General features: G+C 48.2%; 1 protein-coding gene across 1 annotated transcript in view; it reads right to left on the bottom strand.

Annotated features, from left to right (window-relative positions):
• The window catches only part of KIAA0586 (KIAA0586 ortholog), a 154,343-nt gene that overhangs the window by 72,969 nt on the left and 68,401 nt on the right, over window positions 1-12,973 (bottom strand). Inside the window, 3 exon segments of the mRNA XM_060261507.1 lie at window positions 3,952-4,111; window positions 6,424-6,558; window positions 7,505-7,581. Of these exon segments, the coding sequence (XP_060117490.1) occupies window positions 3,952-4,111; window positions 6,424-6,558; window positions 7,505-7,581 (372 nt within the window).

Genomic DNA, 12,973 nt, shown 5'->3' with positions numbered 1-12,973 from the left:
AAGCACACTAATACTCTTTAGACACTGTAGACCAGGGGTGTCAAACATGTAGCCTGGGGGCCGAAAGAGGCCCCCTGAGGGTTCCTATCAGGCTCCCGAGCAACTGGCTCTCATCTGCTTCCTTCTCCCTCTCTCTTGCTTCCCTCTGCATCACAGCCTCCTTTGCAAGCAGCTACAGAACAAAACCTCTATTTTCTCCATCGGCTGAGGCTTCTCCCTTGGGAGAGGAAAGGAGAAGGAACAGTTTGCTTTGCCAAGATCTCTTAATCACACAGCAGAGCTGTGCCTCTCTTCCCTCTGTTGGCTAAGGCTCCTCCCGCTCCTGGTCCCCTGGGGAAGGAAGGAGCCAGAGCTTCCTTTGCTCAGTTCCTTGGATCCCATGGGAGATATACAAAGCGAGCACCTTTAAAACCAATGAGTGCTAATGTTTTAAGTTCTTTTTTTAAAAAAGGATTTGTGTTTGTCTGTGTTCTTCATAAAATTTATATCTCTGCTACTTAATCTTAAATAGATACACACATGGCCCGGCCCAACCCAGCATAGCCTGGCCCAACAAGGTCTCATTTATGTCAGATCTGGCCCTCATAACAAATGAGTTCGACACCCCTGCAGCCTTCAGCGGATGAAAATGTCCAGAGATTCCACTATGGTCTACAGTCTCTACTGAAATAGTCAGTATTCGAACCAGAGAATCTCACAGTGAATTCCAATCCAAAAGCCATGTTCAAACAGACCACTCCTGCGAGCTGTAGCTAGCAACCACTCTGCAAGCAAACCGCTTTACACTCCCGCTAGCTTTTAGTAGTGTTTCACAGCATGGGCTTCCTCGGGAGTAGATACTCAGTGTTCTGATGAACAAAATACAGAATAATATCTCATACAGCATCGTATCTGCACCTGTAACGCTCCCCTTCACCAACGTTCCCATACACACCAAACATTCATTCCATACTCTCACAGGTAAAAACTTCATTCGTTGTCAACTTTCAGATTCCTTCCAGCACACAGATCCTCACGAGTACACTTTTCTGGAGCTATACAGGTGTATCTAACTACAGATTTAAAGGTACTCTAGCAAATAAGAACCTAAGAGAAGCCATGTTGGATCAGGCCAATGGCCCATCCAGTCCAACACTCTGTGTCACACAGTGGCAAAAAATTTTATATATACACACACACTGTGGCTAATAGCCACTGATGGACCTGTGCTCCATATTTTTATCTAAACCCCTCTTGAAGGTGGCTATACTTGTGGCCGCCACCACCTCCTGTGGCAGTGAATTCCACATGTTAATCACCCTTTGGGTGAAGAAGGACTTCCTTTTATCCGTTTTAACCTGGCTGCTCAGCAATTTCATTGAATGCCCACGAGTTCTTGTATTGTGAGAAAGGGAGAAAAGTACTTCTTTCTCTACTTTCTCCATCCCATGCATTATCTTGTAAACCTCTCTCATGTCACCCCGCAGCTGACGTTTCTCCAAGCTAAAGAGCCCCAAGCGTTTCAACCTTTCTTCATAGGGAAAGTGTTCCAGCCCTTTAATCATTCTAGTTGCCCTTTTCTATATAGTGTCCAATAAGAATGCTGTATGAGATCTCCTGGTTTACAAATGATCTCGTAAGAACATAAGGGAAGTTGCGTTGGATCAGGCTCATGGTCCCTTCAGTCCAACACTCTGTGTCACACAGTGGCCAAAACCCAGGTAAACTTAAGTAGTCCCAGGTGGAGACTAACTGGATACACCTGTGAAGTCAGCCCACAAGTGACACAGATTGTTTAGATCTAGCCTTGACAGGTTAGCATCAAGAGTCAAGGCTAGATGACAGCTTGCAAATTAAATCTTGTCAGTGACTGACTGACCAGTTAGCCAGCCTGGATAAAATCAGGCCAGGTGCCCACAAAAGGAAGAGCGTCTACTTTTCCAAGCCAGAAGCCAGGAATCTTCTTCAGAAGATCTAGGAGAAGGTAACAACACAACCAGGTGAATGAGGACGGGACTTTGCAAGACGTCTCTTTGGTGTTGGGGGCCTGACAGCAGAAGAAGCGTCAATGAGTCTAGGGAATTAGCCAACTACTACACTGTGCAGTGTAGGAAGATAGGCAAATTGCCTGAAGGTTTTGTTTAAGTGTTCCTTTGTGCATAGTACATTTGTTTTATTGGTTTTTATCATCCCATTTTGTATTTCCCTTTCCCTCTTGTCTTATGAATAAAGCTTATATATTTTTCTATAAGTTTTGCCAGTTTGGTGTAGTGGTTAAGTGTGTGGACTCTTATCTGGGAGAACCGGGTTTGATTCCCCACTCCTCCACTTGCACCTGCTGGAATGGCCTTGGGTCAGCCATAGCTCTGGCAGAGGTTGTCCTTGAAAGGGCAGCTGCTGGGAGAGCCCTCTCCAGCCCCACCCACCTCACAGGGTGTATGTTGTGGGGGAGGAAGGGAAAAGAGATTGTGAGCCACTCTGAGACTCTTCGGAGTGGAGGGCGGGATATAAATCCAATATCTTCATCTACCTCACAGGGTGTCTGTTGTGGGGGAGGAAGGGAAAGGAGATTGTGAGCCGCTCTGAGACTCTTCGGAGTGGAGGGCGGGATATAATTCCAATATCTTCATCTACCTCACAGGGTGTCTGTTGTGGGGGAGGAAGGGAAAGGAGATTGTGAGCCGCTCTGAGACTCTTCGGAGTGGAGGGCGGGATATAAATCCAATATCTTCATCTACCTCACAGGGTGTCTGTTGTGGGGGAGGAAGGGAAAGGAGATTGTGAGCCGCTCTGAGACTCTTCGGAGTGGAGGGCGGGATATAAATCCAATATCTTCATCTACCTCACAGGGAGTCTGTTGTGGGGGAGGAAGGGAAAGGAAATTGTGAGCCGCTCTGAGACTCTTCGGAGTGGAGGGCGGGATATAAATCCAATATCTTCATCTACCTCACAGGGAGTCTGTTGTGGGGGAGGAAGGGAAAGGAAATTGTGAGCCGCTCTGAGACTCTTCGGAGTGGAGGGCGGGATATAAATCCAATATCTTCATCTACCTCACAGGGTGTCTGTTGTAGGGGAGGAAGGTAAAGGAGATTGTGAGCCGCTCTGAGACTCTTCGGAGTGGAGGGCGGGATATAAATCCAATATCTTCATCTACCTCACAGGGTGTCTGTTGTGGGGGAGGAAGGGAAAGGAGATTGTGAGCCGCTCTGAGACTCTTCGGAGTGGAGGGCGGGATATAAATCCAATATCTTCATCTACCTCACAGGGAGTCTGTTGTGGGGGAGGAAGGGAAAGGAAATTGTGAGCTGCTCTGAGACTCTTCGGAGTGGAGGGCGGGATATAAATCCAATATCTTCATCTACCTCACAGGGAGTCTGTTGTGGGGGAGGAAGGGAAAGGAAATTGTGAGCTGCTCTGAGACTCTTCGGAGTGGAGGGCGGGATATAAATCCAATATCTTCATCTACCTCACAGGGTGTCTGTGGTGGGGGAGGAAGGGAAAGGAGATTGTGAGCCGCTCTGAGACTCTTCGGAGTGGAGGGCGGGATATAAATCCAATATCTTCATCATCTTCTTTTAATTGGTAGACCTAGGACCTGGTAACACCCTGACCAAAAAGAACCTACGTGACATTTTTTATTAAGTTTATTATTCTAAATCAGCAGCTGGGCATTTTAGCAATAATAACCACAGCTGCTGTTAAAGGGTTCCTCCCTCTCTTGTGTGTGTCTTGACAGCTTGTAGCCACCGCCACTTCCTGCGGCAGGCAACAGAGATCACCAGGAGAACAGTGGCTTCTTTGGAAAGTGGACTCTATGGCCCACTGAAGTCCCTTCACTTCCCCCGACACCGCCCTCCCTCAGGCTCCACCCCTCCCCTCCCCAAATCTCCAGGTTTTGCCCAACCTGAAGCTGGCAACCCTAGCTCGGTTTTCAGCCCTGCAGCACAAGGAAGACGTTTTGAAAGCTCCCACCTGCAGCTCTATCGAACTGTCCTGGCGACGGGGCCTGCCGAAGCCGCCGTTCTGAAGGCCGGCCCATGTGAATGGAATGCCCCATCAGGACACTCTCCGCCACCCTGGTCAGCCTGGGCCTCTGGCCCTCGCTAAGCTCCCCAGAACTGTAGTCGGTGTCCTAAATAGAGAGAAGAAGAAGAAGAAGATATTGGATTTATATCCCGCCCTCCACTCCGAAGAGTCTCAGAGCGGCTCACAATCTCCTTTACCTCCCCCCCCACAACAGACACCCTGTGAGGTAGATGAAGATATTGGATTTATATCCCGCCCTCCACTCCGAAGAGTCTCAGAGCGGCTCACAATCTCCTTTACCTTCCTCCCCCACAACAAACACCCTGTGAGGTAGATGAAGATATTGGATTTATATCCCGCCCTCCACTCCGAAGAGGAAAAGCAAAAGGAAAGGCAGGGGTCATTTTGTAGAAAAAGAGGTGCCAGAGCTCCCTAGCACAATTCACCTGCGTAACTTATTTGCATATGCCACACACCCCTGCTCTGTGGTGCAGAGTGGGAAAGCTGCAGTCCTGCAGTCCTAAGCTCTGCTCATGACCTGAGTTCGATCCCTGGCAGAAGCTGGGTTTTCAGGTAGCTGGCTCGAGGCTGACTCAGCCTTCCATCCTTCCGGGGTCGGTAAAATGAGTCCCCAGCTTGCTGGGGGGAAAGTGTAGATGACTGGGGAAGGCAATGGCAAACCACCCCGTAAAAAGTCTGCCGTGAAAACGTTGTGAAAGCAACGTCACCCCAGAGTCGGAAACGACCGGTGCCTGCACAGGGGACCTTTCCTTTCCGTTCCACACCCCTGACATCACTGAAAAGCGCGCTAAATTCTATCAGCTCAGCCTCTAACGTAAAATGCTTCTTGAATTAGAATTGTCAGAACAAAACCTTACTCCCGTCCTACTTTTTCAAATACTTTCCCCTAGCCAGTTTGGTGCAGCGGTTAAGTGTGCGCACAAGAGGGGTCAATTTTAAAAGTATGCTGGGAAAGAGCAGCGAGAAACCAACCCCTGTTGTGGTAGCTGCCACCAATAGCAATATTAGCTCCACGTGCACAGCCAATCCGATTTCAAATGGCCCATCGGAAGTCTGGCCCCACCCATCTTGTAAAAACACTTAGCAGGCACCAGGAAAAAGAAGAGATTGGGTTTACACCCTGCCCTTCACTCGGAGGGATTTCAGAGGGGCTGACAATCTCCTTCCCTTCCTTTCCCCACAACAGATGCCCTGTGAGGCAGGTGGGGTTGTGAGAGGAGAGAACTTGTGACTGCGTGTGGAGCAGGAGTGGAGGAATCAAGTTCGGTTCTCCCAGATTAGAGTCTGCTGCTCTTAACCGCTACACCAAACTGGCTCTTTAGTGGGGACTCCTGTTCTTGGTGTGGCTCCGCCTCCTATGGCAGCCATTTTGGGATTCGCTCCATCTTGCACGGTGACCGTTTGGATATTTATAACATCATTCGCGGGCCATACAAAATTATCCACTTAAAAAAGTGGTTGCGCCCATCTTGAATTCTGGTGTAGCAGTCTGGTGTAGTGGTTAAGTGCGCAGACTCTTATATTAGCGTAAGCAGCTCTCTCCCACTGCAGAATACTCTGTCTTTCTATGGAGGCAGAAACCACTGCAAAAATTTCCTTTTTAAAAAATCCAGAATCATGTGCAGAGAGGAGGAGGAGAAGAAAACTGCAGATTTATACCCCTCCCTTCTCTCTGAACCAGAGACTCAAAGCGGCTCACAATCTCCTATATCTTCTTCCCCAATAATGGATACCCTGTGAGGCGGGTGGGGCTGAGAGGGCTCTCACAGCAACTGCCCTTTCAAGGAGAGTCTCAGAGTGGCCTACAATCTCCTTTCCCTTCCTCCCCCACAACAGACACCCTGTGAAGTGGGTGGGGCTAAGAGGGCTCTCCCAGCAACACCCTTTTCAAGGACAGAGTCTCAGAGCGACCTACAATCTTCTTTCCCTTCCTCCCTCACAACAGACACCCTGTGAGGTGGGTAGGGCTTGAGAGGGCTCTTCCAGCATCTGCCCTTTCAAGTACAGAGTCTCAGAGCGGCCTACAATCTGCTTTCCCTTCCTCCCCCACAACAGACACCCTGTGAGGTGGGTGGGGCTGGAGAGGGCTCTCCCAGCAGCAGTCTTTTCAAGGACAGTCTCAGAGCGACCTACAATCTCCTTTCCCTTCCTCCCCCACAACAGACACCCTGTGAGGTGGGTGGGGCTGAGAGAGCTCTGACAGAAGCTTCCCTTTCAAGGACAACCTCTGCGGGAGCTATGGCTGACCCAAGGCCATTCCAGCAGCTGCAAGTGGAGGAGTGGGGAATCAAACCCGGTTCTCCCAGATCAGAGTCGGTGCACTTCACCACTGCACCAAACTGTCTCACTGGTATCACCCATTTTATTTCTGCAAGCAAAGACAAAGACGCGCGATACCTCGGAACGACAGATGTCTTCTTGGGAAGCCAGGGGCACTTGGGGGAGTTTCGAGAGGAGGGACAGAATGGGGTCTCGGTGGTGTCCTTTGTGGGGTCTGAGGACCACCTGGCCTTCGCTGGGAGGATCGTAATCCTAAAGGATTCGGGAGAAAAAAGAGAGAGTGCTGTCTACCACTGGGCTAATGATTCTACGCCCCGGACTCTAGAAACAAGAGAGTAGCAGGGCTGGCCCTGGCAAGCACTTGGATGGGAGACCTCCAAAGAATACCAGAGTCAGGAGGCAGGGGCAGGTTTCATTTAGCCCAGGGGTGGGGAACCCTTTTTTTTTCTGTCAAGGGCCATTTGGATATTTATAACATCATTCGCGGGCCATACAAAATGATCAACTTAAAAAACAGTGCTCCGCCAAGGGAGAACGATTCAGGCTGGCAAAATTAATACAAATTATTGTTTTTCTATTTGAAGTCATGTGGGGAGAGCCTAATTCAGAACACACACACACATACCCCGACACATCCTAGGCAAATGCCTAGGTCCATGCATATTAGACCACATCCCCTAATATTAGCATATTAGGTCACACCCTCTGGAATAATCAAGTGCAAATTGAACTGGTGGTAGCTGGTTCCCACCCCCCACCCCTGCCGGTCCTCCCTCCCTCCAGCTGCTACCAGCAGACCTTTAAAGGCACCCACATACCCCAGCAGCAGTCCTTCACAATGCCCATGAGAGTGAGGGTTGGGGCTCGGCCCAGCAATCCCCGAGGACCAGACCAAATGATCTCGAGGGACGTAAACGGCCCTCGGGCCTGCCGTTCCCCACCCCTCATTTAGCCACTTCTTTGAATGTCCTCCATGCCCCAGTCAGAGTCTCCAGAGTTCCCCATGACTCCCAGGCACAGGGAAACAAACACACACACCAATACCGGGGAGGGGGGGAGATTCTGCAAACCACACCCTCCTAGGTCTGCTCTTGACTGTGTGTTACCATCAGCTGCTCTGCTGCGTGAAGAAACGGTGGTCTTTATCTCCACAGCCTCCATCTGGCAATCTAATAAGAAACGTGGCCCGGTTCCTTACCATTTCGTGGGCGTCGTGAAGAGTGCTGGCCAAACTGTCGCTGAGGTTTGTAGGGCAGATCCCTTCCTCCGCTAACGCTGGAGGGGAAAAGAGAACATAAGAACATAAGAGAAGCCATGTTAGATCAGGCCAATGGCCCATCCAGTCCAACACTCTGTGTCACACAGTGGCAAATTTTTTTGGTGGCTGCTCCATATTTTTATCTAACCCCCTCTTGAAGGTGACTATGCTTGTGGCCGCCACCACCTCCTGTGGCAGTGAATTCCACATGTTAATCACCCTTTGGGTGAAGAAGGACTTCCTTTTATCCATTTTAACCTGTCTGCTCAGCAATTTCATCGAATGCCCACGAGTTCTTGTATTGTGAGAAAGGGAGAAAAGTACTTCTTTCTCTACTTTCTCCATCCCATGCATTATCTTGTAAACCTCTATCATGTCACCCCGCAGTCGACGTTTCTCCAAGCTAAAGAGTCCCAAGTGTTTTAACCTTTCTTCATAGGGAAAGTGTTCCAGCCCTTTAATCATTCTAGTTGCCCTTTTCTGGAGTTTCTCCAATGCTATAATAGAGAGAAAAACAAACCACCGTTCATCTGTACTGCTGAGTCCTCCGCATCTGAGCCTTTGCTGCCTCAGGAACAGGTCATTAGCCTTTTTTTCCTGATTAAAAATAACATGAATACATGGATCTGGACGCCAGCTGAAGTCATGCAGAAATGCTCAATATTTCATTTCACCTGCTAGTGGACCATTTTGACCCAGCTAACGTGATGCATGTTGGCATTGCTTTTCTTTCTTTCTTTTTTATAGCAAGAGCTCCTTTGCATATTAGACTGCACCCCCTGATGTAGCCAATCCTCCTGGAGCTTCCAGTAGGCCCTGTACTGAGAGCCCTGTAAGGAATTCTAGCAGGACCTCCTTTGCATATTAGGCCACACCCCCTGATGTAGCCAATCCTCCTGGAGCTTCCAGTAGGCCCTGTACTGAGAGCCCTGTAAGGAATTCTAGCAGGACCTCCTTTGCATATTAGGCCACATACCCCTGATGCAGCCAATCCTCCTAGAGCTTCCAGTAGGCCCTGTACTGAGAGCCCTGCAAGGAATTCTAGCAGGACCTCCTTTGCATATTAGGCCACATACCCCTGATGCAGCCAATCCTCCTGGAGCTTCCAGTAGGCCCTGTACTAAGAGCCCTGTCAGGAATTCTAGCAGGACCTCCTTTGCATATTAGGCCACACTCCCGTGATAGAGCCAATCCTCCTGGAGCTTCCAGTAGGCCCTGTACTGAGAGCCCTGTAAGCTCTTGGAGGATTGGCTACAATCATAGACAGCTTCAAGAGGGGATTGGATAAAAATGTGGAGCAGAGGCCCATTAGTGGCTAATAGCCACAGTATATTGTTGGAACTGTCTAGGGCAGGGATGCTGTATATTCTTGGTGCTTGGGGTGGGGCAAAGTGGAAGGGCTTCTAGCCCCACTTGTGAACCTCCTGATGGCACTTGTGGGGTTTTTTGGCCACTGTGTGACACAGAGTTTTGGACTGGATGGGCCATTGGCCTAATCCAACATGGCTTCTGTTTTTATGTCTGGGGCAGTGATGCTCTGTATTCTTGGTGCTTTGGGGGGCACAGTGGGAGGATTTCTAATGTCCTAGCCCCACTGATGGACCTCCTGATGGTGCCTGGTTTTTTTTTGGCCCCTGTGTGACAAGAGTGTTGGACTGCATGGGCCATTGGCCTGAACCAATATGGCTTCTCTTATGTTCTTATGTGTGACACAGAATATTGGACTGGATGGGCCATTGGCCTGATCCAACATGGCTTCTCTTATGTTCTTATGTGTGACACAGAGTGTTGGACTGGATAGGCCATTGGCCTTATCCAACATGGCTTCTCTTATGTTCTTATGTGACACAGAGTGTTGCACTGGATGGGCCACTGGCCTGATCCAACATGGCTTCTCTTATGTTATGTGTGACACAGAGTGTTGGACTGGATGGGCCATTGGCCTGATCCAGCATGGCTTCTCTTATGTTCTTATGTGTGACACAGAGTGTTGGACTGGATGGGTCATTGGCCTGATCCAACATGGCTTCTCTTTTGTTCTTATGTGTGACACAGAGTGTTGGACTGGATGGGCCATTGGCCTTATCCAACATGGCTTCTCTTATGTGTGACACAGTGTTGGACTGGATGGGCCATTGGCCTGAACCAACATGGCTTCTCTTATGTTCTTATGTGTGACACAGAATGTTGGACTGGATGGGCCATTGGCCTGATCCAACATGGCTTCTCTTATGTTCTTATGTGTGACACAGAGTGTTGGACTGGATGGGCCATTGGCCTGATCCATCATGGCTTCTCTTATGTTCTTATGTGTGACACAGAGTGTTGGACTGGATGGGCCACTGGCCTGATCCAACATGGCTTCTCTTATGTTCTTATGTGTGACAGAGTGTTGGACTGGGTGGGCCATTGGCCTTATCCAACATGGCTTCTCTTATGTGTGACACAGAGTGTTGGACTGGATGGGCCATTGGCCTTATCCAACATGGCTTCTCTTATGTTCTTATGTGTGACAGAGTGTTGGACTGGGTGGGCCATTGGCCTTATCCAACATGGCTTCTCTTATGTTCTTATGTGTGACAGAGTGTTGGACTGGATGGGCCATTGGCCTGATCCAACATGGCTTCTCTTATGTTCTTATGTGTGACACAGAATGTTGGACTGGATGGGCCATTGGCCTGATCCAACATGGCTTCTCTTATGTTCTTATGTGACACAGAGTGTTGGACTGGATGGGCCACTGGCCTGATCCAACATGGCTTCTCTTATGTTCTTATGTGACACAGAGTGTTGGACTGGAGGGGCCACTGGCCTGATCCAACATGGCTTCTCTTATGTTCTTATGTGTGACACAGAGTGTTGGACTGGATGGGCCACTGGCCTGATCCATCATGGCTTCTCTTATGTTCTTATGTGTGACACAGAATGTTGGACTGGATGGGCCACTGGCCTGATCCAACATGGCTTCTCTTATGTTCTTATGTTCAAGGCGGTGCAGCTTAACATGCCAAGGAGCTCCTGCTACAAAAACAGCCCTGTTTCAACGTATTTGAAGAAGGGTGCATGCCCACGTAAGCTGATACCCAGAATAAGATGCTGCTGGTCTTAAAGGTGCCACCGGACTCGAACTTTGTGCTGCCATGTTTTGCCAGCTGGAGCACTTCCCCACTGGGACAGGCTTCTCTGGGAGGTGCTGGGTTCTCCTCCTTTGGAGATTTTTAAACAGAAACTCGATGAAATCGAGCAATGAAATCGGCAAAGCGGATTTTGTGAATTTAGGCAGATCATGAGAGGGAGGGCAAGGAGGGAGGCCCCATCTTGTGGTCTTTCACTATCCAATGTATTTTTCTTTTAGCTGTATTGACATATTTATTTTTATTTATTTATTTGCTTTCCATTTATATCCCGCCCATTCCAAACAGACTCAGGGCGGCTAACAATCATATAAAAACCAACATCTCAGTTTCAAATAAGAACTTAAGAGAAGCCATGTTAGATCAGTCCAATGGTCCATCCAGTCCAACACTCTGTGTCACATAAGAGAAGCCATGTTAGATCAGGCCAACGACCCATCCAGTCCAACACTCTGTGTCACACAGTGGCAAAAAAAAATTATATATATATACACATACACACACACACTGTGGCTAATAGCCACTGATGGACCTCTGCTCCATATTTTTATCTAAACCCCTCTTGAAGGTGGCTATGCTTGTGGCTGCCACCACCTCCTGTGGCAGGGAATTCCACATGTTAATCACCCTTTGGGTGAAGAAGTACTTCCTTTTATCCATTCTAACCCGACTGCTCAGCAATTTCATCGAATGCCCACGAGTTCTTGTATTGTGAGAAAGGGAGAAAAGTACTTCTTTCTCTACTTTCTCCATCCCATGCATTATCTTGTAAACCTCTGTCATGTCACCCCGCAGTCGACGTTTCTCCAAGCTAAAGAGTCCCAAGCGTTTCAACCTTTCTTCATAGGGAAAGTGTTTCAGCCCTTTAATCATTCTAGTTGCCCTTCTCTGGACTTTCTCCAATGCTATAATATCCTTTTTGAGGTGCGGCGACCAGAACTGCACACAGTACTCCAAATGAGACCGCACCATCGATTTATACAGGGGCATTATGATACTGGCTGATTTGTTTTCAATTCCCTTCCTAATAATTCCCAGCATGGCGTTGGCCTTTTTTATTGCAAATGCACAATAAGGCAGTCAAGTATAGTTTAGAGCAATATTTAAAACAAAAGCAAAGTATTGGTGCTATGCAGAGTATACAATTTACCTGTTGGTTGTCCTTCTGGTGGAGTCGCCCAGTAGCATAAAAGCGGCAACCTTCTCCCCTAGTTGTTATAGGCCTGCTTAAAAAGTTCAGTTTTACAAGCTCTGCGGAACTGGGAGAGATTCTGCAGGGCTCTTATGGCCTCAGGGAGTGCATTCCACAGCATTGGGGCTGCCAATGAGAAGGCCCTGACCCGTGTAAAGTCCAGTCTGGCCTCCCTTGGTCCGGGGATGGACAATAGATTTTTAGTTCCTGAATGCAGTGCTCTCTGGGGAACATATGGGGAAAGGTGGTCCATTAGATAGACAGGTTCTCGGCCATATAGGGTTTTAAAGGTCAATACCAGCACTTTGAAACGGACTCAGAACACAATAGGCAGCCAGTGCAGCTCTTTCAGCACTGGTTGAATGTGCTCCCATCTCGGGAGTCCCATTAACAACCGTGCTGCAGCATTCTGCACTAGCTGTAGTCTCCGAGTCAGAGTCAAGGGCAGCCCCATGTAGAGGACATTACAGTAGTCTATTCTCAAGGTGAAACAGCAGTCTATTCTCGAGGTGATAGTCAAACAGGGATATTGGCTGTTTATCCCGTTACATATACTGAATCCATCTCCCACTAATTTTAATGTATTTTTCTCCTAATGGCAAACCATGCATATGTTACATGTTAAAAGGTAAATTAACTGGATGGGAAATCTTCTGAGATATAAATATCTTCCTTTTGACCCAGGCTTAATACAATATAGTCATTAACGGACATGCTCACATTTTGACATATTACTGTTTTATTGCTTTTGCATGCTCATGCTACTGAGATCGAAGGTTTGCTCAATTTGTTAATTTTACTATTCTGTCACTGAATCTTAAGTTTGCATTCTAAACCACTCCCTACCAGATAATTTTACTATACTGTGATTGGATCTTAAATTTGTACCACTTTGCATTCTGAGCCACTGACTACCAGCTATGTGTGGCTTTGCTCACTGTACCAGATTCCTCGTCTGATGAAGTGTGCTCAGAGAGCACACGAAAGCTTATGTTCTGAATAAAACTAAGCTGGTCTTGACATTGGTGCTGCCACTGAGAAGGCCCTATTTTGTTCTACTACTTCAGACCAACACGGCTGTCC

This window comes from Heteronotia binoei, chromosome 21 (genome assembly GCF_032191835.1).
Source record: "Heteronotia binoei isolate CCM8104 ecotype False Entrance Well chromosome 21, APGP_CSIRO_Hbin_v1, whole genome shotgun sequence".
Classification (NCBI taxonomy): domain Eukaryota; kingdom Metazoa; phylum Chordata; class Lepidosauria; order Squamata; family Gekkonidae; genus Heteronotia; species Heteronotia binoei.
This window is presented reverse-complemented; position numbering and strand designations above follow the sequence as displayed.